This window comes from Eschrichtius robustus, chromosome 5 (genome assembly GCF_028021215.1).
Source record: "Eschrichtius robustus isolate mEscRob2 chromosome 5, mEscRob2.pri, whole genome shotgun sequence".
In the NCBI taxonomy this organism is placed as follows: Eukaryota; Metazoa; Chordata; class Mammalia; order Artiodactyla; family Eschrichtiidae; genus Eschrichtius; species Eschrichtius robustus.
In genome coordinates, this window is record NC_090828.1 from 44,878,224 (window position 1) to 44,906,013 (window position 27,790).

At 35.3% G+C, this 27,790-nt stretch overlaps 1 protein-coding gene across 4 annotated transcripts in view; it reads right to left on the reverse strand.

The window, feature by feature from the left end:
- Positions 1-27,790, reverse strand: part of PMS1 (PMS1 homolog 1, mismatch repair system component) — a 90,529-nt gene that overhangs the window by 53,967 nt on the left and 8,772 nt on the right. For all 4 annotated transcript variants that reach the window (XM_068544789.1, XM_068544790.1, XM_068544788.1 and 1 more), the window contains 3 exons: positions 23,030-23,212; positions 13,704-13,806; positions 6,318-6,481 (listed from right to left, as the gene is read on the reverse strand). In XM_068544789.1, the coding sequence (XP_068400890.1) occupies positions 6,318-6,481; positions 13,704-13,806; positions 23,030-23,212 (450 nt within the window). The remainder of the gene's footprint in view (positions 1-6,317; positions 6,482-13,703; positions 13,807-23,029; positions 23,213-27,790) is intronic.

Consider the following 27,790-nt stretch of genomic DNA (forward strand, 5'->3'; position numbering starts at 1 on the left):
GGTTTACTAACCTTTATGTAGAACTCACAGGCCATTTATAAAGACTTTGAGATGGAAACTCACTGAAGAGGAGTTGCATGACCTGAATTACATTTTTACAGGTCACTCTAGCTGTTGGGCTGGGAATAGACTAAAGAGAGCAAGGTAGGAAGTGGGGAGATCCAATTAGAGCACTGTTACAAAAATCCAGGTGAGAGATGATGGTGGCTTGGACAACAGTGGTAGTCAGACATGGTGAAAAGTAGTTAGATTTTAGATATATTTTGAAGGTAGACCAACAGAATTTACTCTTTCATCAGATTAAAGTGTGAGAGAATCAGTAGTCAAGGATAACCCTAAGGCTTCTGGTGTGCCAACAGGAGAAACAGAATTCTCATATACTGATGCGGAAGGATGTGGAAAGAGCAATTCTGAGAGACAAGGTAGGGAGCCTACTTTTGGTCATGTTAAATGTGAGGAGCTTATTACTAAACATCCAAAGAGAGATTTGGGGTGGTAGTTAGATCTATGAGTTTGGAGTTCAGAAGAGAGCTATAGAATGGAGATAAAAATTGAGGAGTCATCAGTGTATAAATGATATTTAAAGGCGTAAGACTGAATAAGCACATCAAGAAAAGAATATATATGAGAATATATATGAGAATAAATTATATACACACACACACACACATATGAGGATAAATACCAGAATTGAGCCACAGGACACTAAATGTTTACAAGTTAGGATATGAGGTGGAACTAGAAGACTGATAACAAATGGTAGAAAGATAGGAAAAAAACCAAGTATGTGTGTTGACCTAGAAGACAGGTGAAAACGTGTTTCAAGGATGCAGAGATCAACTGTGGCAAATGTTAAGTAAGATAAGATCTGAGAAGTGACCACTGGATTTAGAAATTTGAAAGTCAATGGTGACCTTGGTAAGAGTTGTGGATTGGCAGAAAGAGAAAGTCTGACTAGAGTGGGTTCAAGAGAGAATTGGGGTGAAAGTAATTGGAGACAATGAATACAGACAAGTATTTTAAGAAGTTTTGCCCAAGTGAAGGAATTGGCCTTGCCTAGAAACATGACACATACATCTACAGTAACAGAAGGGAAGGCTGAATGTATGGGCACAATTGCAGACAGGGGAGTAGTTTGTAAAAGTTCTCTCTTGATTGCCTCAATTTGCTCAGTGAAATAGGACGTAAGATCAGGTTATGTCCTAGTTCCCTGTGCTACTCTTGTGAAGACAGGGAAGAAGGACTTGACTGTCTGAGAAGAGAACACATGAAATAGCCCTTTGGGACTTCCACTCAATGTGTGGATCATGGGCCAGCAGCAACTGCACCACCTGGAGACTTGTTGGAAATGTAGAATCTCAGGCCCTCCCTGACCTTCTAAATCAGGATCTGCACTTTTAACAAGATCCCCAGGTGATCTGTATGCACATTAAAGTTTGTTTAAAGCAGTGATATAGGAGACCAGGAGAGAAAATGGGCTAGAGAAACACAGTATGACTACCAGGCAGTACAAAGATTAGTGATCATGAATTTAAAGTGGTACTAGTAATTTTGATTTGCATTTCCCTAATAATTGGCAATGTTGAGCATGTTTTCATGTGCTTTTTTGGTCATCTGTATGTTTTCTTTGGAGAAATATCTATTTAGATCTTCTGCCCATTTTTTGATTGGGTGGTTTGGGGTTTTTTTGATATTGAGCTGTATGAGCTTTCTGTATATTTTGGAGATTAATCCCTTGTTGGTCACATCATTTGTAAATATTTTCTCCCATTCTGTAGGTTGTCTTTTTGTTTTGCTTATGGTTTCCTTTGTTGTGCAAAAGCTTTTAATTATGTCCCATTTGTGGTATATATATATACAATGGAATATTACTTGGCCATAAAAAAGAATAAAATAATGGCATTTGTAGCAACGTGGATGGATCTAGAGATTATCGTACCATTAAGTGAAGTAAGCCAGACAGAGAAAGACAAATATCATGCAATATCATTTATATATGGAATCAAAAAAAAAGATACAAATGACCTTATATACAGAACAGAAATAGACCCCACAGACATAGAAAACAAACTTTTGGTTACCAAAGGAGGAAGTGGGGGAAGAGGAATAAATTAGGAGTTTGGGATTAACATATATACACTACTATATATAAAAGAGATAACCAACAAGGACTTGCTGTATACCACAGGGAACTAGACTCAATATTTTGTTTTTTTTGTTTTAATTTATTTTATTGAAGTATAGTTGATTTACAATGCTGTGTTAATTTCTGCTGTACAACAAAGTGATTCAGTGATATATATATATATATATTTGCATCTGCAAATCCCAGACTTCCAATCCCTCCCTCCCCCACCCCGTCTCCCTAGGCAACTACAAGTTTGTTCTCTGTATCTGTGAGTTTGTTTCTGTTTCGTAGATAAGTTCATTTGTGTCATATTTTAGATTCTACATATAAGTTATATTATGCGGTATTTGCCTTACTCTTTCTGACTTACTTCACTTAGTATGATAATCTCTATGGCATTATTTCATTCTTTTTTATGGTTGTATACTCAAAATTTTGTAATGCTAAGTGAGCATTAAGAGGAATACAGATATAAGCAAGATGCAGCCCCTCCTTCCACAAGAGGCTGTTGGGACGGGGAGAGAGAATGCAAATCATTTCCAACAAAGCAAAAGTGACATAATAGGAATATGCAGAAAATGCTACGGAAAAAGCTACATAATAACTAAGTCTTGCTGGCGGATAGGGGAAGACTTCCAAGACTTTTTTAACAGTGTGAGCAAACATCAAAATTAGAAATCAACTAAACTAAAATTTGACTTACATATGTCCCTCATCTTTTCTATATAATATTTCACAGAAGTTAGGTGAAAAGTAAAAGAAGTTAATATAACAAAGAAGAAAAATGAGAACAATTTTAAAAAATTATCATTAATTTGCAAATAAAAACAAATAAACAAACAACCACTCATGATTGATCATGAGCCCCAAGCTAACCTTAAAGTATATCTGAAGGAACATCCACCTTCACTAATTAAAAAAGAAATAAAAACAAACCACCCAAACTTTCAAGGTTAGAACTGGAAGAATATATTCTTCAGAAGGAAGGGGCATTTGAACCATAGTCCTGGACTGGAATTTCTCTTTGATTATACTGCCTCCACAACACTGGCTGGGATGGACTGGGGGAGGGGTGACCGTTTAATACTGGTCCAGTTATGGGCAAAGGACTTTTCCTTGATTCCTCACAGCACAGGTGAAACAAAACTGGGACATTCAAAAATACATGAGTAAAAGGCTAAAAGATGCAAAGTAGAATGAAATGAACAAAGGGAATACCATGAATGTAGGGGATACAGATTATAAACTACCACTTATTTATCTTTAGTTTATAATCTAATAAATGTGTCCCTTCTTTCTCATTCTTGGTCATCATTCTTCCAGACTTCAAAAATAAATAAATTGATCCCAATAAGCCTTAACGTTCATGTCACATGGAGGTGGGATAGGTAGAAAGCCATTCCTTAAATTACTTCTCTCTCTCTTTTGTAAGAGACAGATCAGACCTTCTTATGTCAATAATATCCAATTCAGCTTTTGCAATACCAGCAGGACTCTAATTATCAAGACAGGATTAAATTCAAAACAATTTTTAAAAATACAAATGATATTTTAAGCAAAGGAAAATCACGAAAATCAACAAGTATGAAAGTATCCCTTATCTGAAATCACATATTTACCATTATGTTCTAAACTAGCGGTCTATAAAATTACTCATGTACATATGAAAGAGCTAATACTACTAAGTGGGTTTCAGATATCACCACATTGAGAAACACTTCTAATTCTGGGAAACAGCTACTTTATAAATGAAAATATATGTAGCAGGACCTCACAGGGATTCAGTTACAAAACAAAAGTTGAAGACTGTAGTGCTCATCTAAGAAATGGCTCTAGCATTTCTCCAAACAAAATCTACTTTAAATAAAGTCACTGAATCCACTTGTAAATTATTTCTCTTTGGCTGTCTCATTATTCAATATGCTTTCAAGGAACATGGTGATGAAAGAAGAAAAATACCTCTTTCTAACATAACCATACTGGCAAGAACATCAACATTATCAGTATTCAAAGAATGTCTTGGCAGGTTAAACCTTCATAAAAAGAAGGAACACTATCTAATCCAAGATGTCAAAATAGCAATAGTACTTCTCATATTATGTGCAATATGATTGTTTGTTTCTAATGTAGAAAAAAATTTCAAAAAAAGAAGAGACAACAATATTGCCATGTTTAAATTTTAAGCTAAGGCAAAAAAATTCTTCAGAAAAGCACATAAAGAATGACAAACATAAGCATGTTTATAAGAGCAGAGCAGGACTCAATGTTCAAAGAGATTTATGATAATGTATCAATGCTATTTTAGGACGTTTAACAATATAACATTTGAGGCACAACAGCACTATTAATAAATAGAACAGTGAAAAAATAATTTATACTAAAAGAAAAAAGCTTGAAAATATAATTGAGTCCATGATTTCCTTGTGTAATAATAGCTAATACTTAATTTTACTATAAGACTTTTGATAATCTTACATTACTTGCATGGTATAACACTCTCCAGGATTTGAACTGCATCTGAAATTACTGAAGGCCACCAAGAGACCTGTGTTTGCTCCGTATAAGTTCAGATACGGTGTCTTCCAAAAATTATAAAACACAGTGTATTAAAAAATACTACTTTCCATTTTCAAAAGAAAATGCCTATACTGATGATCTTACACAGGTTGGGATAATAATATAAACTTATTCAAAGCTTAGAAGATATATATTTGACTTTAAATACACATCTCCATTACACAGGGTGATAATATTCTTCTGTTTTCTATTAAAACTTCTCTCTTTGGTTGTAGTCACTTTTCTTTTATAAAAATGTAGCTCCTGTCTTCATGTTTTACCTTTTTCCATTTGTTTTCCCTTCCTGATCACTGTTTCTTCTGCCCTTGATATCTTCTTAACTTGGTTAATTCAACTTTTAATGACTAAATGTCCTTTGGATCAAGAGGTCATCGGGTTATTTATATTAACAGGATGAGTCTCTATCTATCAACATCCTGAGGAATCCTAGCATGATAGAGCTGGAGGGGATCGCAAGGTATCATTTGGTTGAGCTCTATGCTAGCAGGAACAGGTGGCTGACTATTCTTAATGTTTTTCTTTATTTTTTTAAGATGACCAAAGATTTTGATCATAAATATTCCACCATAATTTGGTTTAATGTGGAATCTTCTTAATAACAAGTAAAAAGACGTGGAGTGGAAAGAAAACTGGATGAAAAAGGGTTCTGACCTCAGTAGTATTACTTACTGTAAAATAGAAAACAATTCCTTAGATCATTCTGAGCTTCAAGTTCCCCATACAAATAGATAAGGCTGTCTAACTCACAAGGTCATTGTAAGTGCTCTGAAACCTGGAAAAGAACTACACAAATGTAATGTAGTATTAAAATGGGAAGACAAAACAGTAGAGTGTGAAGAACCTATACTCTGTAGGCAGGTAAAGTTTTGAACCCCATCTCAACAATTTACCAGCTGTGCAACACTGAGCAGAGTATCAAACCTCTCTGAGTTCAGAGGACAACTGCAAATTGATATAATGTCTACCTCATTTGGCTGTTGGTGTGGATTATAGGAGTTTCACGCACCTAGTATAGGCCCTGGCATTGTGTACACCCTTAATAAATGTTAACTCTCTACTCCCCATCAGGTTTCCAAACTTCTGCTGTGTGGTTCTACTCTCCTTACATTAAATATTTTGAAGTGCAGAAGATATGTAAACCTTTCTTTCCCCTAAGATTCATCAAGCAACAAGAGGAATTCCTTATCAGCCCTGCTTTGAAAAATGGAAAGAAATGAGGTAGAGTTTCCTTTAAAAACTTAACAAAAATCTCTTCCAAAGAAGAAACAGTTTAGAATAGAAGGTGGAAAATGTTACTAAATTGTGAACTCTTTAAAGGAAAAGAACAAGTCTTACTCATCTTCATATTTAGGAAGCAAACATTTCTTGGATGGAAAAGTATCTTGGTAGAATCACCTATCTTAGAAATTAAGAAATAAAAGGTTCAATCAGATTTCATATAGATATGAAGTAACAAAGTAAAGATGCTCTTTAAACAATAAAGAAAAAGCGAAACAAGTGACAAATTTTGAAAGAAGACTCTTTACGTATCTAACTGATTTAGATAAAATACATTGTCCCTTTATTATATCATATACCAAAAAAATCCTGTAGAAAGTACAATAATGCTTACCTTGTTATGTACAAAAACAATCCTTACATCAGGTTTAAGTATACCATAGTTTATGAGGAGATCTTGGACCTTTTTTATTTCCTCTTTACATTTTTTAGCAGTTGAGTAAAATTGCTTTCTTACGGGTAGATTCTTAAACAATCGTAAAGCAGTTACAGTTGTACCTGTTGGCAGATAAGAGGAAAGCATATTTAGATGTGGAAGGAACCTCACAGATCTTCAAATCCACATACAATCAGTAATTAATCCCTTTTATCACTGAAGGCCAGTCCTCTTCAAACTCTGGGAACACAAAGAAGGCTCAACCTTGCAGGCTATTCTGATCCCTTGCTAGGCTCTCCTATTTGTAACAGGTCTGACCTGCTAAGTATGATCTCTTCTATGTGATCTAAACAAGAATAATCTTATTTCTACCACTGCAGAGAAACATGGGCTTACTAGAATGTACAGTATCTTAAGAAATCTGCTGATATTCAAACTACCTGGTGATGATGCTTATTCTGCACTTTAAAATATATAGGTGGTATAAGGCTAACAGCATACGTGATAACCTTAATTATTCAATTAAATTTCTTACCTGATGCTCAACATCGTTAATTATCAGAGAAATGTAAATCAAAGCTACAGTGAGGTATCACCTCACATTGGTCAGAATGGCCATCATTAAAAAGTCTACAAATAATAAATACTAGAGAGGGTATGGAGAAAAAAGAACCCTCTTACACTGTTGGTGGGAATGTAAATTGGTACAGCCACTATGGAAAACAGTATGGAGGTTCCTTAAAAAAAAGTTACCATATGATCCAGCAATCCCACTCCTGGACATATATCTGGAGAAAATTCTAATTCAGAAAGAAACATGCACCCCAATGTTCACAGCAGCACTACTGACAATAGCCAAAACATGGAAGCAGTCTAAATGTCCATCGACACATGAATGGATAAAGAAGATGTGGTATACGTATACAGCAGACTATTACTCAGCCATAAAATAGAAAGAAATAATGCCATTTGCAGCAACATGGACAGACCTAGAGATTATCACACGAAGTGAAAAAAGTCAAACAGAGAAAGTCAAATACCGTATGATATCACTTATACGTGGAATTTAAAATATGATATAAATGAACTTATTTACGAAACAGAAACAGACTCATAGACATAGAAAACAAGTTTATGGTTACCAAAGGAGAAAGGGCAGGAGGGAGGGATAAATTAGGAGTTTGGAATTAGCAGATACAAACTACTATATATAAAACACGTAAACAACAAGGTCCTACTGTATAGCACAGGGAACTACATTCAATATCTTATAATAACCTATAATGGAAAAAATATGAAAAATAATATATATGTAAAACTGAATCACTTTGCTGTACACCAGAAACTAACACAACATTGTAAATCAACTATACTTCAAGTAAAAATAAATTCTTATCTGAAATAATATCTAATTGCCTGGTTTAATTTACCTCACCTCCTGAACAACAACAAATATACAAAACACAGGATAATCTAACAAAAGGTTTTTTTTTTAACTTTGAACTTATTTAACTAAAAAGTTGAGGGGTGGGATCAAGATAGCAGAGAAAGAGGATACAGAGCTCACTTCCCCCCTCTAACACATCAAAAATACATCTACTTGTAGAGCAATTCTTACTGAAAACAAACTGGAGACTGGCATTAAGACTCTTATACAACCAAAGGTGTAAGAAAGATGCACATGAAATCGAGCAGGAGGGGAAGAGAAGCAAGTCTGTGTAATCCCCCTCCTCTTCTTGGAGGGGGCACAGAAACGGAGGGAGTACACAGGCTCAGAGATCCTCCCTGAGGAGTGAGCGGTTTGAACCACTTATTGGGTGCCCCATCCCTGGGGTCCAACACCAGGAAGATGAGTCTTAGGTGGTTTGAAAACAAGCAGGATTGACAGTGGGGCTATAAGAAACCTAGACTCCACTCATGAAGGGCACGCACATGCTTGCTTACTCCTGAAATAAGGCAGAGGAAGCAGATTAAAACTGCCCAGGTCTCTGGCCTGTTTCCCATTACCACCCCAGCACACACCTCGGACAAGCTGAGCATCCACTCTGGCCTGGGCAGACCATCTTTTCCTCTAAATTCTTTAACAGTAGTTTTAAAAGTTCTTGTCCCTAATTCAAACATCTGCGAGTTTGCTTATATCACCTATTTTTTCTCTTGACTATGAACCCCACTTTCCTTTCTTCACGTCTCTCAATACTTTTATTTTCATCAGACATAATATATAAAAGAACAATAGATATTGAAACAGATATTTCCCCCCAGTGAAGGTACTTCATCTTCTCATCAAACAGCTAGAGTGAAGAATAGATCTCTTCAATATATAATTAGAGGAGTTCATCTGGGTTGGAGCTGAGTTGCCCCTTTATTTAGTTCCAGTTCACTTCTGGTTTCAAATGTCTTGAGGATGGAATCAGGTCTCTCCCTGCCTCTAGCAAGGCTTTGGGATCTAAGTACTGTAAGACTTTAAGATATTTCTCTCTCTAGCTCAGTCCCAACTTTCTTCACCACTGCTTACTCAGCAAAAGTCCTGATGAGATTTGGCTTCTTGGGTGAACTAGCTCTGTTTTTGAGGATCCTATCCTCCAATCTGTCATGTCAGCTTACATGTGGCTAATAAAGTTCAACTGGTTTCTCCTAGGGCCATAAAAGATCCCTTGTCTATAGCAGGCTTGCTCCTTTGCATGCCTGTGCCTCCAGGCGCAGTTAATGCTCTCAGGGATACAAGTAGCCACCAATCTCTTTGTGCCTAGGTGCACCTAGGAAGGGTCATCTTCCTCTTGAACTTGGTTCATTTAATTTCTTTGTGACACAGTTCTCCAATGAGTTTTTAAAAATACAAGTTTTTAAATTATGTGTTTTCCCCCCTCATTGTTACACAGAGAGCAATGGTGTCCTGAAATCTTCTAGAGCCATCATTCTTCTCTTATTGAAAGGTTATGCTCCCACCCCTCCTTACTACCATCTTCAAACTCAAATGTTATCTTTTCTGAAAAATTCGCTCACCTCCCTCTAGGCAGCTGGTGGCTTCTTTTTACTGTCATTGCCTGTTTACTCATCTGTGTTTTCCACTAGTCTGTGACTTCCTTTCACTCACCTGTGTTCTCCACTAGCCTGTGCAAATATAATGACATATACTGTAGCTGTGGACAGATGGTGGGAAGGAAGGTAGGCAGAAATCAGTAGGGCAAAATATGTGTTTATGAAAAGATGTATGTTGGCTTTTAAATATATGTCTGCATCAAAGACCACACTGTACCTAATCCATATATTAATTGATAAATTATTTCTTCAACAGCTAAAACTATTTTCTCTGAACAAACTGAGAATTACCAGTAAGCCAAGAATATATATATGTTCAAATAAAACTTAATGATGGAAAACTTTGCTGATTCCAAATGAAATGTATATCCTTAAAAAAAGTACCAAGTAATACTGGCCAATAGGGAGGAGGCCCTAGTATACTATCATATTTTACAAGAGAACTGCTCAGCTCTCTAACTTTAGCACATTCTATAAACACCAGAATTAAACTGCAGTCTGTAATATGCTCCCTGTTATATTTTTACATGACCCTATGTTATGCCATTTATAAAAGCAGCTATTTATATTCCTAATGTAAAGAGGTATGGTTGCTTGACTATATCAGAGTTTTCTTAAACTATTTAATGAATAAAGTTCCATTCTCAACATGAAAAAAAAATCCTTCAACACATGCACAATCACACACAGCAGGGATTTACAAAGAACATGATGCTTTACTCTAATAACAGAGTAGGGAAAGGATATACCCTGATCACAGTACTTTAAATATACTACTTTTGATATCTGAGAAATTCCTAAGGCAGAAGTACTAGGAGGTGTTAAAAGAATTTGTCCAGGAGGGTAAATCAATTTAGAAAGCTTAATGCTGATTATCTAGGGTAAAGAGAATAGAAGCGATGACAGAAAAAGGATATGGCCAAAACAAATAATTTAGTCAGAGTTCTTGGTAAAAGAATTTAAAAGCTAGAAGTTTATTTTTACATTTCTTGTTAATTTTAAAAACGTCTTAGAACTGAACGGAAGGGTAATTTAAAATGACATTCTATTAAACACATAAATCATTTTAAATGATTAAATTAATCCATAAAACAAATACCTACATCTGGAAAAACCAGAACTGGACTCTCTAGCAAAACTATTCTTAAACATTTTAAAACATGTTTTAAAGGGGTAATGAATTTTCCAATGCCTAAGAAAGATTTTGTTGTAAGCTGTCCCTGCACCTAGTTAGGCTATCTACAGGTGTCATCATCCTATCAGATGATATGAGGAGTAACTGTTAAGCAAGTATATTCACACCACAGCAGAAATCAATCTACAAGAACCCTAAATGCACAGGTATTAATTAGGATGGTTGTACTGTAGTTTTATCTTACACAGAAAATATTTAAATGACAGGTGGTGAAATGTGAGTCTGTGATTCAATCACTCAAAAACTATCAGCACTAAGGCAATATAAATGTAAAAGACTTTTGAAAGTGCTTGTGGATTTTTATATGTCTACATAGAGCAATAAGACACTAAGAGTTTGACTTTTTGTTGTTTTCCTAGGCAACCGGCTGTAATTGGGGAAAAAAAGTGAGTTATGAAAGGCAGTAACTGGTTTCGCAAATGTTGACCTTCTAAGTGGGTAGTTTCTTAAGATAAAAGGAATATGCTAAAGAAAATAAGGTTCATTTACTGACTGTAGAAATTTCTAAATATGCTTATGTGGTCTCACTAAAGTAGAGAAGACTCATGTCAGCAAGAAAAAAAAATCAATAAGCGAATGGGCAAAGATCAGAAGGACTCCACATTTAAGGATTGTTATTTCATAGTTCCCATGGAGATGAATACAGAAAAGCATGAGAAGTGTGAGTGATGCAGAGCCACTGGCCATCCAGATTAGACTGGCTACTACCAAGATAAAAATAAATACAATTAAGTTTTATATGATGACTAGATTACTTCAAAGTACTCCATAGGCTAGCCACTCAAATATCTCCTAATGGTTTCTTAATCTAAACTCCCAAGAACTGGGGTCAGAGCATTTCTGAATAGGGACAATATTAAAAAATGTCTTCTCCTTGTCTTTATCTTCAGTACATAAAAAAGAAAAAGAATCACAATCTATTACTTTTAATTAAAACATGTACAATATAATACATCAAATTAAATCACTATTAGACTTGAGCTCATTTTTATTAACTGAATAAATGAGAAAAAAGTGTGGTGGCGCAGTGGTTGAGAGTCTGCCTGCCAATGCAGGGCACACGGGTTCGAGCCCTGGTCTGGGAAGATCCCACATGCCGCGGAGCAACTAGGCCCGTGAGCCACAATTACTGAGCCTGCGCATCTGGAGCCTGTGCTCCGCAAGAAGAGAGGCCGCGATAGTGAGAGGCCCGTGCACCGCGATGAGGAGTGGACCCCGCTTGCCGCAACTAGAGAAAGCCCTCGCACAGAAACGAAGACCCAACACAGCCATAAATAAATAAATTAAATTAAATAAATTTTTAAAAAAATTAAAAAAAAAAAGTGTGTTTTCTTAAGAGTTCCTATTAACTCTTTATGTAGATGCAAAAATAATTCTTAATGGGCAAAAGTAATCAGTAACTAATTTGAGGACTTATAAGAGAAAGAATGAGAAAATTTGGTATCAGTATTAAGATACAAGAAAATGAATTTCAATGAAGACAAACAGAAGTCATTTGAAAAAAAATAAATCCAATAATTTAACATGAAAACTGGAGGGAAGAAATCACAGAAAAAAATATAGTGCTTTGACAGGGAGATCAGCTCGGTGCTTTGTGACCACCTAGAGGGGTGGGAGGGAGACGCAAGAGGGAGGGGATATGGGGATATAAGTATATGTATAGCTGATTCACTTTGTTATACAGCAGAAACTAACACAACAATGTAAAGCAATTATACTCCAATAAAGATGTTTAAATATATATATATATAAATAGTGCTTTGATAAATTACAATGAGGAACCCAAAAATTTTAACTGAACTTACAACAAAATTGGAAGGACAAATAACAAAAACAAACCCCCAACAACAACAGAAGTCCCTTTTCAGATCTAATAATTCTTTTGCACATCACTCTAAACAGGGCACATCTTTAATATTCTCTCAAATTTACAGATCCCATTACCAGAAGTTAGTAGCATGAAAAAGATTAGAGGAAATATGTGAAACTCAAGCCTGAAGAGATTTTTTTTCTTTAGAAGTAAATAAGAAGTAGAGGAACTTAAAAATAATAAGATGTCAATTAAAACGTACTAAAATTACATAAGTGTATAAAACGCTAGAGAACTAAATTACAGGACTTCCCTGGCAGTCCCGTGGTTAAGACTCTGCACTTCCAATACAGGGGGTGTAGGTTCAATCCATGGTTGGGGAACTAAGATCCCACAGGCCGTGTGGCGTGTGTAGCCAAAAAAATTAATAAATAAACACAAATTTTTAAAAAGTTAAAAAAAATGTAAAAAAAATGAAGTAAATTACAAATAGAATATTATACTTATATATGATATAATTTATAATATATTTATTTGCTTCAAATAATATAGAAAGGAAGGAAGTGGCCGAGAGTATTAGATGAAACATTAGCAATGAGTTGATAAACTACTGAAACTGAGTGATGGGTACTCCATTCCAGGGGTCCTCAACTCCCAGGCCGTGGACCACTACCAGTCCATGGCCTATGAGGAACCAGGCCGCACAGCAGGAAGTGAGTGGCGGGCGAGCGAGCAAAGTGTCATCTGCCGCTCCCCATTGCTCGCGTTCACCACCACCCCCACCCCTGTCTGTGAAAAAACTGTCTTCCACAAAACCGGTCCCTGGTGCCAAAAACGTTGGGGACCACTGCTCTATTCTATCTACTTGTACATATGTTTGAAGTTTTCCATAAACGGGTATATTTTAAATTAATTATTTAATCATAATATCTTGATAGGACGGTTTATTATCATGATTACTAAATCAATAATGTTTTAGGCATTTAAAGAAAATATTATCCTTCATATATAAAGAAGACACTAGTGATCCAGCAATAGTAAAATAACTGCTCTTAAGAGTTTTACAGAATAACTAATCCATATTGTTGCTCAAAGTCTTTCACACAGTTCCTCCTGAGGCAACTCTACGTATTTAAAAGATTAGCAGGTAAAGTAAGGCTGAATGTTCACTTGGAAGTTAACCAGCCTTTATCAGAAACAAACCCAAAGCAATACATTTGAATTTAAGGAGTAAACAAATTTTTAAAAACAAACAATTAAGACAGAAAAGGCAAAGAATGCTACAAAGCTTCTCTCTTACCTTGACCAAGATGTGATGGTTTTTGAGAAATTATGTGGCCACTGCCATCTAAAACATACTGGGTGCTAAAATTATCAGCAGCTGTCCTTGTTGTAATTAAAACCTGGAATAAGAAAAACTCTAATAAAATTATAATTTTAGTTATTGCAGTGGGCTTATTATAAAATTAGATTTAAAATAATAATTACACATTTCCTTGATTGATAGAAGTTTTACTTAATAAGGTCTTACAACCATTTCTCTTGAAATATTCCTTAGAGTTACATTAATAAGCAATAGGCTAGCTTACATTTTCTATGTTGCAAATTACCGATTTTTATTTCAAATATTTTACTTTAATTAAAACACACACAAATCAGTATACACGAAATGGCTATTTGTATTGTATGTATTAAGTGACTTACATCTGTAAAATCAAATCAACTGCATTAGGGAAGCTTGCTTTTTAACAGACAATTTCCATAAATTTGTTGGCAAAGTGAAAAATCCTTTTGTAAAGTGATCATTCCCTCCTTCCTTTATATTCTGATAAAACTGCACTTCTCTATTTCAAGTTAATGGTTCAAAAGAATAAAAATAAATAAATTATACATATATGTATATTTACGGGCAGTTTTTTCTTAAACCCAAGCTTAGAACTCATTGTTTTAAATGTAAAATTTTTATTAATTAAAAAAACTAGCATTAAAACATGTAAGAAAGGATTCCATTCAGCATGAAAATATTTCCTAAGATGTTATAGTCATAGAAATATAAATTTTAAGAATGTCTGAACTCTTCTGAGCCATCCTCACCCTCAGCTTTCTATTTACCTACTTTGTGAGATCACTAGAAGAGTACATGCTATAACAGTAGTAAAACATTCCATTATCAGAAAATACCATAGGTGGGGAGTGGGAATGCTGGCAAAAAAAAAAGCAGGGTGGATTCAGAAAAGGGTAGCCTCCTCACATTTCTAGTGAGTAATGTTGATCCAAAAGTGGGAGCCATCTTTCTCAGCCATCCATGAACTCAGCAGAGCTATCTTAAAATAAATCTATATAATTTAGAAAGAAGCCACAAATATACAGCTCCACTGTTGGAACTCATCCAGGTCCAGTTGGGTCTACATTTGATGGTTCTGTCACCAAGTCCTAACCATGCCCTGATTTCTGGTAGACCAGATGGCTCTGTGGAACATGTGGGTACCATAAAGGGAAAACCAGAGTCACCACAAAACAAATTTGGTTTCTCTAGCTTACAGTACTAGTAGAGTCTATTAGGTTCTGTCTAAGGGTGAGGTCCATAAAATCCTTATTAGAGGCTCATTGCTGCAGGCTGCTATTTCTGTCAAAACTGTTCCCTCAAAGAGTTGTACCTGAAACAAAGTTGTGAGCCTCTGTATACACTTAAGTGATTATTCTACTTCTTCTAAAAATATATTCCATGGCTCAAAAGTTGTATTTTAAAAGTTTTCCTGATAACCAATCTCAATCTTCCTACGTACATCCCAACTCTGTTGTGTCCAATAGTGATTTCCCCTAGTAGTTTGTTTAAAACAAAGAAGACAGAAATTGCTAGAGATTTTCTTTCCTGTTTCTAATTTCATTACTCTATGATTGTCCCTTTAAAAACAATTGTACATTAAACCAACCACTTCTCCAAAATGCCAAGGTCAACTGAATTCTATTTCTATTCTCCAAAGAGCTAGCCACCTGACCTAAAGCTGGTGTCACTGAGCAAAGGCAGCCCTGAAACTCTGAGTTCTAGTATTAACTCTGCCAGTGGCTTGCTAGATGGTCCTGAATAAATGATTACGCTATCATTTTAAGAGGACGGTGATGATAAGATGAAGATGATGCCAATACTTTATAAGGTTACATGGGTTTTTGTGTTAACTACTTAAGAGCATTTTACAGATTTTAACGTGTTCATCCTTTAAACACATTAGTGAATAATAAATATACTCCAGCCAAGATGAATAAACTGAAGTGCTAAAAAACAAAATAGGACCTTAGTGGTCATAATGTAACATTTATGTTATAGTAAAAAAAAGAGAACACAATATTGTTTTCCAATGTCAAAATTTTAAAAACTAGAATGTTTAGGGTACTATGAAATTTATTTAGATAGGAAATCCTTTGCAATTCACTTCAAAAGACAGTGAAGGATAACACGCCTAAGCACGTTTCACAAATTCATGAAATACAGTGTGTTCCTCAAAGGAAGGAATTGTATTTCAAGAGTTCATTTCATCATATGACCCTGTGTCCTGGGCAGGAAACCTTTTTTTGGACAAGGCACAGGTTCAGAATGTGTTAGCTGTGAAGCAGCTAACACATTCCAATCTGTAGTAACTCCACCATCAGGAGCATCTCCAATATTACAAATTATTACTGGTGCTTCCTACTAGAGACATTGAGGAACTTTGGCAGTGAATGAATCTAGTGGTGTCAAGAAAAGAAATAAATAAATTTATTTTAAAGAATTTTAAAATGAGAGGTTTATTTTAAAAGAAGTTTTAGAAGTCCTTAGAGGTTATATTAGTTATCAGTTATTAAAAACTGACTGTCTGGTCCAGTTACTGAGTTTCAAGAAATTATAGTACTATTACAAAGTTAAAATTACATAAAAGCATTTAAACTTTAGATAAGCACAATTTTTCTCAATGTTTTAGAAAGAAAGCAAATTGAAAAGCTTAGGATGTATCCTAGCAATTAATGAGAAAAAAATATCCTCTCTTGACAAAAATTCAATGAAGATAATCATATTAAAGTTTTGTGGGGTTTTTTGTTTTGTTTTTGCTGACTTTTGGACAAATACTTTGGCACAAAAACACGAATCTGAAAACTAAGGTAAATGGTCCTCATGATTCAGCTAAAATATGGACTGTGTATGGATCACTGAAATGTCTTTTTCTTTCTCTGTGTGAGTATGCCTGCCTGCCTGTGCATAACTGTATACTATGATTTCAGAGCCTTCCTCCAGATAGTCCACTGAGGGGGACTAGCAACAGGGAGATCTTGGCCCTGGCTTTTCTCCTTTCAGCAGAGTTTTATTATTTGTGAGAAGGCTGCATTTATTTAGGAAGCAGGATATACCAAGTGTTTCAAAAATCCTGTGCCTATTCTAATTAAAGCCCTACCACAATGGCTCTAAAGGACACAGCAGGTATCCTACACTGTGGAACAGGAAGCAGGAAACAGCAGAATGAAGCTAGAGGCTTCCCTCTACTACTCTTTTACAGCTATGTGGAACCACAGATAAGGGCATCCCAACTCCCATCTTCAAAACAGAATGACTTAGCTTCTCATTCTGCCCCCCTTAAGCCATGGAGGTTTAATGTAACATAAAACAAAAACAAATCTATACATCCCTTATCATCTCATCACAAAATGTATAATGAACTTGATAGATCAAAATAACACACAGCACATATAACCACTTTAAAAAATTTGGATGAATGAATCAATAAACATGAGTTTTATGCAAGAGGATGGCTGGCAACTCCTCTAATTCTTCCCAGGGGAAAAACAAGAGAAAAAAAGTGAACTTAAGCTACAGAATAAAGACCATTGGTGAGAATTAGAAGGAATTTACCTAGGAATGGCGGTTAAATTTTAGAAAGGATTTCCTGAAAATGTTGAGGAGTCTGCGTAAACTTTGAAAGTTAAGGTAAAATACTGCTTACCAACAAGAGAATGAGCAAGCCTGATGACGCCATCACCTTACGTGATACAGACGCATGCTACTTTTCACATTCAAGTCCAGAATAAAAATAACTTTCATCTGCATGGCACATGACCATATTCTAGATACTTTAATACATATTATTTCATTTAACTCTCAAATCATTATCTGCACTTTATAGATTCAAAAAAAAATTGGCTCTCGGAAAAGTCAACCTGTATTATGCCTTTGGCCAACTCTCTTATTTAAACTCTTGGAAATGATAATTAGGCTTCTGAATCTTCGTCCAGAGTGTGTTCTAATTTGAAGAAAACAAAACATATCAAAACTGTTCTGTATTCCTCTGAAAACTGAGATGTAATTTAGCCTCCATTTAAAATCTATTTCAAAAAACTTATGAGTTTCTCATATATTTCCTTGGAGAAAAACAGATCATTTTTAACATAATGTATACAAAATATCAGCCTAAAAGGAAATAAAATCTTTTATTGCGTGTTTTATTATGTAACAGGAAGAATATATACAGAGTCTTCTTAAAAAATTTTATGAACAGGTCAAAACAGGATTTTCACTATCTCTAGCTCATTCTAGTCAGTGTACTTAGTAATTAGTATCAGGAATTTAACACTGAAGACTGACAAATATCCCAAAATAATTGCTCCACAAACAACAATAAATTTCAAGAGAAGTTATGCTTGATGATACAATTTTTAAAAAACCGTATCAATTTGTTTCAGTCACTGACACCTTCATCACAGATTACGGAAGCAGTAATTCCAGTTTTAAATACCAATAGATCACTCTGTAGATATAAATTTTTTTTTTACTCTTTTGGACTGTTTAAGATTGGAAGTCATTTTATAATTGACAAATTAGGAAAACTGCCCATTCTTTTAAAATGTATAAATAAAAAAACAGAATTAGATGTATTTTAAATTTCTTCAGCCATTTTGCTGAAAGTCTACTTAATTTTTTCTTTTTATAACTAAAATTATTAACATCTTTAAAATAATCTAACAAAAAATAATTTCAACAGTTGTGGATGATGGCTGTTTAATAGTGTGACAAAACTATATCCCAATTGCATATTATCAATCTACCGAGTCTGAGATGATTTACATCTGTATGACTTTAAAATTATCTACGTCAGTTAGTCTGGCAGATAAAATGACCAAATCACTAATTTTTATTATGTAACTGCAATCTCTATCCAAAGATTTTCGAAATAAGTTGGAGCCTTTAAAATAAACATGCAACTTCTATACCTGAAACTTCAATTATTTCTGAATGATAAAGAATATTGTTTAAAAAGTGAATTTTTTCCCCAAAGAAGCACTCATTAATTTGCCTTGCTGAATAACAATTTTTAATTTTTAAATGTAATTGACCTTAAAAACCAGGTATTACTTTCTGTGTTTCTGAAATACTATTCAGAACCCTCCCATATAATTTTCAACTTGACTACTCCTTGATAACCTCTCTATTGAGCACTGTGGGCCTGAGTATATTTATTAGTATTATTTATTTAATATTACCTCATATTATTTTAATATGAGGTATTTTTAAACTTATAAATACCTTTATAACCATGCTAGTAAGAAAGCAGCATGACCTACTGTAGAAAACTCATTACTGAGAGGCATGAAATTGTAAATGAATTTTTGGCTTTGCCATGGATATATTATGTGTCTCTAAACAGGTCACAATTTTCATATTCCATTTACGTCACTGTGCACAGTTCCTCTGAAGTAAACTACTTAGCACAGAACCCTGCATACAGTAGATACTGAAATATTAGCCGACTGATTATTAGACTGTGTTTTGAAGTTGGGGTGAGAAAACCTGGCATTTGGCTTCACAAGGCCTCGTTTTCCTTATCAGTAATATAAGGAGACTAAACCATAAAAGACTGAGATGGAGACCAGCACTGGGGAGTGCTCCAGAGATGATCACTTGTGGGGGCAGGAGAGAAAGAGAAGTGAGGCTATGCCACAGTCACAAGGCCTTGGCAGACCCCAGGGGGGCACTCTGGAGCAGAAACAGCATGGCAGAGGTGCTTCTGAATTAGAATAAGGCCCTTACAACCCGGCATCAACTAGTCATTGGATGCAGGTTGCCCCGTATGAGGTGGGTAAGGGTCCACTACTAATACAAGAGTCCCCTTTATAAGAAACAATCAAATCTAAATCATCAAAAACTCTGTGACAAAACAGTACTTACTGTAAGATTCCATTCAGATCAAGTTCAAGTACAGGTATGACTAATCTATGTTGATAGAGATCAGAATAGCCATTACCTTTGAGGTGTACTAAATGGGAGGCGACATGAGAGAAAACTTCAGGGATGCTGATAATGGTCTAAATCTTAATCTGAAGTATACATGCATAAATATTCATTCACACACACACACACACACACACACACACACACACACACACACACTTATCTATGTGTGATTTTCCCAAAGACTTACAAGAAAAGAGAGTCCATAAAATACTGGAATATTTTCTAAGATAAACACTTGACATTGCAATACGTAAACTGAACATAATTTTTTTTAAAGCTTATAGATTTCTATTATTGTGATACTTTGACAATTTTTTTATTCCTTTTGTGATTCTGATGAACAAAATTACTTTAAATATTTACACTTAAGGCATTCAAATGCCTCAAAAATAAAACAAGGCAAAATGATAAACCTGGATATCAAGTGGGCTTAAGTAATCAAATAAAAAAACAAGATAGAGAGTATCACTGGATAAGGACTTGCAAAACTGCCATCTAAAATCAGAACTACAGTGAAAATTGGGAGAAATCATGGCTGATGTACAATGTATTTTAAAAGACTAAGTATAGTACTGCCACCTAGCAGACAAAGTTGATAATGACCAACTTCAGTTCTGAAAGGTTATTATATACATCTTATAGAAAATACAGAAAAGCTGAACAATATATTATTCAACAGTACTTGCCAAAATAAAGCTTAACAACTATCTGCCAAATTTGGACGACAGCTAAAAAAGCGAATACTTTTATTCTCAAACAAATTATATGATTTCTAAAATAGCCACCGAGAACTCCAACAGTAGTACTAGCACTGGGAGCTTCAAAGCTTCCTTGGTACAAATCCCACCCCATTTTAAAAACAGACTCTTTGTACAAGATTCTAGGGCTATAGGTTCCCATATACAGTCTCTGGGGATAAAAATGGGCAATGGCCAGTTGTACCCTCTAGTTGCTCTTCCCTAAAATCTATTTGGAAACTCAGTGAACTCTAAATAAAGCAAGAGCTGAGAAAGATAGAGAAAGCACACGGTGTGCTAGATTTTGGATAGAGATTTTAAGCAGAATGCACTTAACGAATGACAAGGTCTTTCCTTCTTTAGTGATGTCTGAACATCTGGATTCTAACAAGCAAGGGCCCTTAGTCCTCTGTGCTAGAACAGCAAAACCTCCCACTTTAACCCCCACCTCTTCCCCAACCCACAATTTTTTTTTCTTACATAGGCATCAGCTTACAGAGCCCCGAAGTCAAAGAGTAAGTGAATACCTAGCTGGGACCCTTTCCACAGAAAACAGAAAACCTACACTTTGCCAGCATTCTAAAGGCAGAAGGGCCAAGGGAAGACCAAAATAAGCCTGGAGAATATATCATTGCTGGGGAGACTAGGCTACTAAATAAAGAAATAGCAACAATATCTCATGTCCTTGCCACTTTTCTGGGACAATAAGTATAAAGTCCTATCATTTTACTGCACCTGCGCATGCTCACCCAAACAGGGTCTGCCAGCCTAAGCACAAAAGAAAGGATACACAGTCACTGGGCAAACGTAGGTAGCTAAAGAGACCCTCACAATTACCATGTCACTCACTGGCACACAGATACTATCACACTATAAAACAGAGCCTAACACACACAGAATAACAGTACAGCACAAAGAAACTAGTGATCAAACATAACTGAGATACATGGAAATGAAGAGATCAAGGTTCTAGATGGGCTTTGCCACAGACTAGTTATGTAACCTAGGGCAGAGGCAGTGACGTATAACTGGTACTATGCAATGGAGTGGGTCAGGCACTGAACTTAAGGGTTCATAGAAATTGAAAACATCTAGCAGTCAGGAGAGCAAAGTTCTAGCTAGGGTTTAGCTCAAGTCAATGCACATCTCTAGAGCACAATCTAGTTATCTGTATTGACTAGAGTAGTATTTCCAGAGTGCATTCCACAGCACAACAGAATAACAGTGATATGTGTCTCAATAAAAGAGTTTCATAGTCAAGTAAGCGCAGGAAATGTCTGTACTATAAACCACCAACCTCAGAGATTCACAATGCACTTTAGTACAGTAAAGGCTCTGAGAAGTGCTTATAGTTAAGATACCTGTTTAATTTTAATACTTTCCCAAGTCAGTGGATCACTAAACCATTTTTTCCTCTTATAAATGTTACCACTGAAAAACACTCTTTGCCATTCCTCAAAAAATTAAACAGAATTATAGTAGTCCCCTTTATCTGCGGGAGACATGTTTCAAGACCCCCAATGGATGCCTGAAACTGCAGATAGTATCAAACCCTGTATATACTATGCTTTTTCCTATGTATACATACCTAAGACAAAGTTTAATTTATAAATTAGGCACAGTAAGAGAATACCTGAATTGCTGGCATCACTGCTCTTGCACTTTGGGGCCATTATTAAGTAAAATAAGGGTTCCTTTGAACACAAGCACTATGATACCTTGACAGATCTGATAACCCAGATGGCTAGAAAGTGACTAACAGGCTGGTAGTGTATAAAACGTGGATATGCAAGACAAAGGGATGATACACGTCCCAGGCAGGACAGAGAATTGCACAAAATTTCATCATGCTACTCAGAATGGTGCACAATGTAAAATTTATGAATTATTTGTGGAATTTTTCCACTTAATATTTTCCGACAGTGGTTGACTGTGGTAACTGAAACCATGGAAAGCAAATCCATGGATAAGAGGGGACTATTGGACCATTTGATCCAGTGATTCCACTTCTGGGTATATACCCAAAAAAGTGAAAGCAAGGACTCAAACAGACATCTGTACACCAATATTCATAGCAGCATTATTCACAAGAGCCAAATAGTGGAAACAACCCAAATGTCCATTGACAGATGAATGGATACAACAGAGTATCATTCAGTCTTAAGAAGAATGAAATTCTGATACATGTTACAACATGTATGAGTCTTAAAAACATTATGCTGAGTGAAATAAGCCAGACACAAAACGACAAATAGTGTATGATTTCAATTATAAGACATACCTAGAACAGTCAAATTCATAGAGACAGAAAGTAGAATACTTGTTACCAGTGGACAGGGGAAAGGAGAATAGAGGTTTATTGTTTAATGGGCATAGTTTCAGTTTGGGATGATGAAAAAGTTCTGGAGATGGATGGTGGTGATGCCTACACAACAATGTCAATGTATTTAATACCATTGAATTGTACACTTAAAAATGACGAAAATAGTAAATTTTATGTATATTTTACACAATAGAATGTACATTTTACGCAATAAAAAAAAAACTCTTTGCCAAATTCTGGGTGAGTTGTCTCTTAATTCTAATATTGTGTTATTATGAAACCACTAAAATAGTCAATACAAATTACCTCACCTCAGCTACACAACAAATTGACCCCAAGGCTTCTCCACGAAAACCGTAAGTTGTCAAATTTTCAAGATCTTCATGGCTACTTATTTTTGAGGTATAGTACTTCATTGCCATCACAGGTGCATCATCAGCCTTGATACCCTCACCATTGTCTCGCACCTCAATCTTATCAAATCCATAGTTCTCCTATGAAAGTTAAACAGCACTTTTAGTATATAAGGACATTAAACTATTATCACATTTACAAACAGAATGTAACACAAGTGAAATGGTTTTGTCATTTATCTATCTTTTATGGAAACTTAACATTAAAGAAGTAAGAGTTTAAATTCTTAACTCTACCCATTCCTAGTTATGGTACTAAGGGCAAGTCCCTTGTTTTCCTTGGACTCAGATTCAACTGTAAAATAAGGAGATCAGTATGATCTTCAAGGTTCCCTAGAATTGTTTCAGTATGATAGGTATTTATGTTTAAATTTATGTTTGAACTTGCCCAGAAATATTCTTCTAAGTTATATACACCTTTGTATATATAATCTCTCATATAAAACAGAATACCATCACCATCAAAAACACCAGCTGGTTCTACCCACCGAGAGTCTAGCAATCATCATTATTCAATCTGATTTTTAATACTTTGTCCCTGAGCTACTTACTGCTTTCATAAATAAATAAAAATCTGCTACATTATAACTTTCTAAATTTCTTTCTGCAAATAGTCACCTAACAGACTGCTGAGAAAATATAGCTAACTGGCAATCTCAGAGAGTTTTTAATTTGAAAATGGAGGGAAAAAAACAAATCATAGCTTAATATTGGTAATTTAATACTAAAAATATGTATACATGACAAATACAAAGCCTAAATTCCTACAGTGATCACACTTTCTATGAATACCATATTCTAAACTTGGTAGCAAGCTTCTATCGTAAGCTTTACTTCACAAAGTTTATGTGTATGGCCTTAAATGCATGTTATAAAGGGGAAAAAAAATCTTCCTACAATTATAATAACTCTGCTATTTAAAAATAATACTTTTTAATAACCTAAAATTATATAATACTGTGTCATTACTTTTTAGATAAATTAGAAATAAAAGGTGTTGGGGGGAGACACCTAAGATTTAGTTCCTTCTCTCTCCCTCCATCTAAAAATTATCTTTCTGGGAATAGCTTGTCTGCTTCATTTTATAGAAAAATAATTAACTATAGAAATGCAAATCGAGAGCCTCCCATCGAGCCTCTTAGATAGCCTCAACCACCAGAGGGCAGACAGCAGAAGCAAGAAAAACTACAATCCTGCAACCTGTGGACCAAAAACCACAGTTACAGAAAGATAGAGAAGATGAAAAGGCAGAGGGCTATGTACCAGATGAAGGAACAAGAAAAAACCCCAGAAAAACAACTAAATGAAGTGGAGATAGGCAACCTTCCAGAAAAAGAATTCAGAATAATGATAGTGAAGATGATCCAGGACCTCGGAATAAGAATGGAGGCAAAGATTGAGAAGATGCAAGAAATGATTAACAAAGACCTAGAAGAATTAAAGAACAAACAAACAGAGATGACCAATACAATAACTGAAATGAAAACTACACTAGAAGGAATCAATAGCAGAATAACTGAGGCAGAAGAACGGATAAGTGACCTGGAAGACAGAATGGTGGAATTCACTGCTGCGGAACAGAATAAAGAAAAAAGAATGAAAAGAAATGAACACAGCCTAAGAGACCTCTGGGACAAAATTAAACGCAACAACATTCGCATTAAAGGGGTCCCAGAAGGAGAAGAGAGAGAGAAAGGACCAGAGAAAATATTTGAAGAGATTATAGTCGAAAACTTCCCTAACATGGGAAAGGAAATAGCCACCCAAGTCCAGGAAGCGCAGAGAGTCCCATACAGAATAAACCCAAGGAGAAACACGCCGAGACACATAGTAATCAAAGTGGCAAAAATTAAAGACAAAGAAAAATTATTGAAAGCAGCAAGGGAAAAAGGACAAATAACATACAAGGGAACTCCCATAAGGTTAACAGCTGATTTCTCAGCAGAAACTCTGCAAGCCAGAAGGGAGTGGCATGATATACTTAAAGTGATGAAAGGGAAGAACCTACAACCAAGATTACTCTACCTGGCAAGGATCTCATTTAGATTTGATGGAGAAATCAAAAGCTTTACAGACAAGCAAAAGCTAAGAGAATTCAGCACCACCAAACCAGCTCTACAACAAATGCTAAAGGAACTTCTCTAAGTGGGAAACACAAGAGAAGAAAAGGACCTACAAAAACAAACCCAAAACAATTAAGAAAATGGTCATAGGAACATACATATCAATAATTACCTTAAACGTGAATGGATTAAATGCCCCAACCAAAAGACATAGACTGGCTGAATGGATACAAAAACAAGACCCATATATATGCTGTCTACAAGAGACCCACTTCAGACCTAGGGACACATACACACAGGAAGTGAGGGCATGGAAAAAGATATTCCATGCAAATGGAAATCAAAAGAAAGCTGGAGTAGCTATACTCATATCAGATAAAACAGACTTTAAAATAAAGAATGTTACAAGAGACAAGGAAGGACACTACATAATGATCCAGGGATCAATCCAAGAAGAAGATATAACAATTATAAATATATATGCACCCAACATAGGAGCACCTCAATACATAAAGCAACTGCTAACAGCTATAAAAGAGGAAATCGACAGTAACACAATAATAGTGGGGGACTTTAACACCTCACTTACACCAATGGACAGATCATCCAAAATGAAAATAAATAAGGAAACAGAAGCTTTAAATGACACAATAGACCAGATAGATTTAATTGATATATATAGGACATTCCATCCAAAAACAGCAGATTACACGTTCTTCTCAAGTGCGCACAGAACATTCTCCAGGATAGATCACATCTTGGGTCACAAATCAAGCCTCAGTAAATTTAAGAAAATTGAAATCATATCAAGCATCTTTTCGGACCACAACGCTATGAGATTAGAAAAGAATTACAGGGAAAAAAACGTAAAAAAGACAAACCCATGGAGGCTAAACAATACGTTACTAAATAACCAAGAGATCACTGAAGAAATCAAAGAGGAAATAAAAAAATACCTAGAGACAAATGACAATGAAAACACGACAACCCAAAACCTATGGGATGCAGCAAAAGCAGTTCTAAGAGGGAAGTTTATAGCTACACAAGCCTACCTAAAGAAACAAGAAAAATCTCAAGTAAACAATCTAAACTTACACCTAAAGAAACTAGAGAAAGAAGAACAAACAAAAGCCAAAGTTAGCAGAAGGAAAGAAATCATAAAGATCAGAGCAGAAATAAATGAAATAGAAACACAGAAAACAATAGCAAAGATCAATAAAACTAAAAGTTGGTGCTTTGAGAAGATAAACAAAATTGATAAGCCATTAGCCAGACTCATCAAGAAAAAGAGGGAGAGGACTCAAATCAATAAAATCAGAAATGAAAAAGGAGAAGTTACAACAGACACCATAGAAATACAAAGCATCCTAAGAGACTACTACAAGCAACTTTATGCCAATAAAATGGACAACCTGGAAGAAATGGACAAATTCTTAGAAAGGTATAACCTTCCAAGACTGAACCAGGAAGAAACAGAAAATATGAACAGACCAATCACAAGTAATGAAATTGAAACTGTGATTAAAAATCTTCCAACAAACAAAAGTCCAGGACCAGATATTCTATCAAACATTTAGAGAAGAGCTAACACCCATCCTTCTCAAACTCTTCCAAAAAATTGCAGAGGAAGGAACACTCCCAAACTCATTCTATGAGGCCACCATCACCCTGATACCAAAACCAGACAAAGACACTACAAAAAAAGAAAATTACAGACCAATATCACTGATGAATATAGATGCAAAAATCCTCAACAAAATACTAGCAAACAGAATCCAACAACACATTAAAAGGGTCATACACCACGATCAAGTGGGATTTATCCCAGGGATGCAAGGATTCTTCAATATACGCAAATCAATCAATGTGATACACCATATTAACAAATTGAAGAATAAAAACCATATGATCATCTCAATAGATGCAGAAAAAGCTTTTGACAAAATTCAACACCCATTTCTGATAAAAACTCTCCAGAAAGTGGGCATAGAGGGAACCTACCTCAACATAATAAAGGCCATATATGACAAACCCACAGCAAACATCATTCTCAATGGTGAAAAACTGAAAGCATTTCCTCTAAGATCAGGAACGAGACAAGGATGTCCACTCTCACCACTATTATTCAACATAGTTCTGGAAGTCCTAGCCACGGCAATCAGAGAAGAAAAAGAAATAAAAGGAATACAAATTGGAAAAGAAGAAGTAAAACTGTCACTGTTTGCGGATGACATGATACTATACATAGAGAATCCTAAAACTGCCACCAGAAAACTGCTAGAGCTATTTAATGAATATGGTAAAGTTGCAAGATACAAAATTAATGCACAGAAATCTCTTGCATTCCTATACACTAATGATGAAAAATCTGAAAGAGAAATTATGGAAACACTCCCATTTACCATTGCAACAAAAAGAATAAAATACCTAGGAATAAACCTACCTAGGGAGACAAAAGACCTGTATGCAGAAAACTATAAGACACTGATGAAAGAAATTAAAGATGATACCAACAGATGGAGAGATATACCATGTTCTTGGATTGGAAGAATCAACATTGTGAAAATGAGTACACCACCCAAAGCAATCTACAGAT